General features: G+C 57.2%; 1 protein-coding gene across 1 annotated transcript; it reads left to right on the top strand.

Annotated features, from left to right (window-relative positions):
* The first annotated feature begins 1433 nt into the window (after window positions 1-1433).
* On the top strand, window positions 1434-4388 carry LOC117060165 (sodium/potassium-transporting ATPase subunit alpha-2-like). The gene has a single exon (XM_033172332.1). The coding sequence runs from the start codon at window positions 1623-1625 to the stop codon at window positions 4386-4388; it is 2766 nt and encodes a 921-aa protein (XP_033028223.1). The 5' UTR covers window positions 1434-1622.
* Window positions 4389-4682: the final 294 nt, after the last annotated feature.

Genomic DNA, 4682 nt, shown 5'->3' with positions numbered 1-4682 from the left:
CCGAGGGAGCCGGCGTACAGCTTCCGGGTCATGTGGCCGGCATGACTTAGCCACTTCTGGCGAACCAGAGCAGTGCACGGAAACGGCGTTTACCTTTCTGCCAGAGCGGTACCTATTTACCTACTTGCACTTTGACGTGCTTTTGAACTGCTAGGTGGGCAGGAGCTGGGACCGAGCAACGGGAGCTCACCCCGTCGTGGGGATTCGAACCGCCAACCTTCTGATCAGCAAGCCCTAGGCTCAGTGGTTTAACCCACAGCGCCACCCGCATCCTTTTTTCTGGGTTTAGTAAAGGTGACCAAAAATAGAAGCCCAAGAAGCCTGTTACCAAGTCAGACCACTGGATCCACCTCACTCAATACTGTATACTCTGGCCGGCAGCAGTTCTCTGGATTTTCCCCAGCTGTACCTAGAGACACGTGGGATTCCACCAGGGACCTGCCGCATGCCAAGCAGGTCTTCTACTGCTGAACCCCTAAAAATAAGCCTTGCTTGCTCCTGTTCTGGGGGTAGGAACCAATGGCTTCAAGTTGCAAGAAAGCAGGTTCCGAACGAGCATCAGGAATAACTTTCTGATAGTAAGAGCCCTTCGATTGTGGAACAGACTCCTCCTTCAGGAGATGCTAGACACTCTTTCTTTAGAGGTTTTAAAGCAAAGGTTCTACAATTCTATGATTCCCCTGATTGTATAATTTCAGTCCTTGTGGTTCTGAATGAAGGGCTGGTTTAAATAGGAACTTATGAAACTGGCTTCTGCCAAGCTAGATCATCGATGTCCATTCAGCTCAATACTGCCTACGCTGGCTGGCAGCAGCTCTCCAGGGCTTCAGACAAGGGGTTTACCCCAGCCGTGCCTGGAGATGCCACTGGCCATTGACACCATCTTTGTGGGCTGGGCCTTACAGCAGCAACAGATGCGGGAGGGCCTGGGTTGCTATTAAACAGCAGGACCTTCGCTTGTTGCTAGGGCAGTGTGACATCACCATCGACAGGGGTTCGTTGCCAGCTGCTAAGAGCTGGGACTTGCATGATGCAACAATGCCAGGGGAGTGGGTGTGTCCTTGGTCACAAGGGGCGGGGCCATGGCTGCTAGGACACAGAAGCTTTGTTGGTTGGTGGTTAGGGGGCGTGGCCTCACTTCTCCTTTTCTCCCTCTGTTGGAAAGGTGGGTAGGGCTGTTCCTTTAACAGGTGGCCTTGGGGCCAATCCATCCTTTCTCTTGGCTGTGCTAGTGGAGGGGTGGAGCTCCTGGGGATCTGGGTCCCCTTCCTTCCCCCTTCCTTCCCTTAACCCCCCGCCCCACCAGAGCAGTGCCGCACGATACTGAGAGTGGGGAGCTTGAGGGACAGGGTGAGAAGAGGGGTGTCCCACATCCGTCATGGGGAAGCCAAAGGGCAAGAATGTGAAACCTAAGCTGGAAGACCTGAAAAGGAAGTGGAACTTGATGACCACAAGCTGACCCTAGAGGAAATCAGCAGAAAGTATGGGGTGGACCTCAGCCAGGGTCTGACCAGCGCCCATGCCGCGAAGATCCTTGCTGAGGAGGGGCCAAATAGCTTGACGCCCCCCCCACCACCCCAGAGTGGGTGAAGTTCTGCCGGCAGCTGTTTGGTGGCTTCTCCATGCTGCTGTGGCTCGGGTCCATTCTCTGCTTCTTGGCCTACGGCATCCAGGTCCTTATGGAGCCCTTTGCGCTCAAGGACAACCTCTACCTGGGAGTCGTGCTGGCGGCCGTGGTCATTGTGACGGGCTGCTTCTCCTACTACCAGGAGGCCAAGAGCTCCAAGATCATGGACTCCTTCAAGCACATGGTGCCCCAGCAGGCCCTCGTGATCCGTGATGGGAAGAAGATGCAGATCACCGTTGAGGATGTGGTGAGGGGGGACCTGGTGGAGATCAAAGGCGGAGACCGGATCCCCGCCGATTTGCGAATCATCTCCGCCAGCAGCTGCAAGGTGGACAACTCCTCCTTAACGGGCGAGTCGGAGCCGCAGAGCCGCTCCCCAGACTTCACCAATGACAACCCGCTGGAGACTCGCAACATCTGCTTCTTCTCCACCAACTGCGTGGAAGGCACGGCCCGTGGCGTCGTCATCCTGACGGGGGACCACACGGTGATGGGCCGCATCGCTTCCCTGGCTTCCGGCCTGGAGGAAGGCCCCACCCCCATTGCCAGGGAAATAGCCCATTTCATCCACATCATCACGGCTGTGGCTGTCTTCCTGGGTGTGACCTTCTTCGGCCTCTCCATTTTCCTCGGCTACACCTGGCTGCATGCCGTCATCTTCCTGATTGGCATCATCGTGGCCAACGTGCCTGAAGGGCTGCTGGCCACAGTCACGGTGTGCCTCACCCTGACCGCCAAGCGAATGGCCCGCAAGAACTGCCTCGTGAAGAACCTGGAGGCCGTGGAGACGCTGGGCTCCACCTCCACCATCTGCTCGGACAAGACGGGCACCCTGACCCAGAACCGCATGACCGTCTCCCACATGTGGATGGACAACCAGATCCACGATGCGGACACCACTGAGGAGCAGGCCGGGGCCATGTTAAACAAGCGCTCCCCAACATGGGCAGCCCTGGCTCGTATCGCGGGCCTGTGCAACAGAGCGGACTTCAAAGTGGGCCAGGAGGCAGTCCCCATCGCCAAGAGGGAGACGACTGGGGATGCTTCCGAGTCTGCGCTCCTGAAATGCATAGAGATGTCCTCTGGGTCCGTGGCAAACATGCGGGAGAAGAATCCCAAAGTGGTGGAGATCCCCTTCAACTCCACAAACAAATACCAGCTGTCCATCCACGAAGCTGAAGACAAGCCCAAGGGCCACATCCTGGTGATGAAGGGAGCTCCCGAAAGGATCCTGGACTGCTGCTCCACCATTATGATCCAAGGGAAGGAGGTGAACATGGACAAGAAGATGCAAGGGGAGTTCCAGAAAGCCTACGATGACCTGGGCGGACTGGGCGAGAGAGTGCTGGGCTTCTGTCACTGCTACCTCCCCGAGCGCCAGTTTCCCAGGAATTTCAAGTTTGACGCAGAGAAGGTCAACTTTCCCATCAATAAGCTCTGCTTCGTGGGGCTCATCTCCATGATTGACCCGCCCCGTGCCGCTGTGCCAGATGCCGTGGGGAAGTGCCGGAGTGCCGGCATCAAGGTGATCATGGTGACAGGAGACCACCCGATCACGGCCAAGGCCATCGCCAGGGGCGTAGGCATCATCTCCGAGACAAGCGAGACCGTGGAGGACATAGCCGCACGGCTCAACATCCCCGTCTGCGAAGTCAACCCCAGGGATGCAAAAGCCTGCGTCATCCACGGCACTGACCTCAAGGACATGACCTCTGCGGACCTGGACAACATCCTCAGGAACCACGCCGAGATTGTCTTTGCCCGGACCTCCCCACAGCAGAAGCTGATCATCGTGGAAGGGTGCCAGAGGCAGGGGGCCATCGTGGTGCGGGGACGGGGGGGGGTGAACGACTCGCCTGCCTTGAAGAAGGCCGACATCGGCATCGCCATGGGCATCGCCGGCTCTGACGTCTCCAAGCAGGCCGCGGACATGATCCTCCTCGACGACAACTTCGCCTCCATCGTGACGGGTGTGGAGGAAGGCCGCCTCATCTTTGACAACCTGAAGAAGTCCATCGCCTACACCCTGACCAGCAACATCCCCGAGATCTCCCCCTTCCTGCTGTTCATCATCTTCAACATCCCTCTCCCTCTGGGGACCATCACCATCCTGTGCATCGACCTCGGCACGGACATGGTTCCGGCCATCTCCCTGGCCTACGAGGGCCCCGAGAGCGACATCATGAAGAGGAAGCCGCGGGACTCGAAGAAGGACAAGCTGGTGAACCAGCGCCTCATCAGCATGGCGTACGGGCAGATTGGAATGATGCAGGCCCTCGCCGGCTTCTACTCTTACTTTGTGATCATGGCGGAGAACGGCTTCCTCCCTCTCACCTTGCTGGGCATCCGCCTGCAATGGGATGACAAGACCAAGAACGACCTGGAAGACAGCTATGGGCAGGAGTGGACGTACACACAGCGCAAAGTGGTGGAGTACACCTGCCACACCGCCTTCTTCATCAGCATCGTGGTGGTGCAGTGGGCCGACCTCATCATCTGCAAGACACGCAAGCTCTCCCTCTTCCAGCAGGGCATGCGGAACAGGATCCTCATCTTCGGCCTCGTGGAAGAGACCACCTTGGCCGTCTTCCTGTCGTACTGCCCCGGGATGGATGTGGCACTGAGGATGTTCCCGCTGCGGGTCTCCTGGTGGCTCTGCGCGGTGCCCTTCAGCGTGCTGATCTTCGTCTATGACGAGGTCCGGAAGTACCTCATCCGTCAGAACCCAGGGGGTTGGGTAGAGATGGAGACGTACTACTAAACAGGCTGCCCAGGTGGGGTCTCCATGGGACACGTCTCCCCAAGCACCTACACACAACTCCCATAGATGGCTTGGCCAAGCCTACTTTGCTGTTTTTGCAAAGACCTTGCAGATCTTGTGTTGCTTCCTTGGGGGGGTGGGGGTGCGGAAGCCAAACTATTTATTTAAAAAGTGAAGGGTGCATCTTGACCTTTGATCAATAAATGCTTTTGGAAAAATAAACGAGCCAAACGTCTCTCTCTCTCTCTCTCTCATCCCCTCTGCTGTCTTTCCAGTTCTATCTTTCTTTCTGAT

Source organism: Lacerta agilis, chromosome 15 (assembly GCF_009819535.1).
Source record: "Lacerta agilis isolate rLacAgi1 chromosome 15, rLacAgi1.pri, whole genome shotgun sequence".
Lineage (NCBI taxonomy): Eukaryota > Metazoa > Chordata > Lepidosauria > Squamata > Lacertidae > Lacerta > Lacerta agilis.
Note: the sequence above shows the minus strand (reverse complement) of the source record. Positions and strands in the feature narration are given on the sequence as shown.

Coding starts and splice junctions, on each gene's coding strand:
- LOC117060165 (XM_033172332.1), top strand. CDS start 1,623: ATGCTGCTGTGGCTCGGGTCCATTCTCTGCTTCTTGGCCTACGGCATC.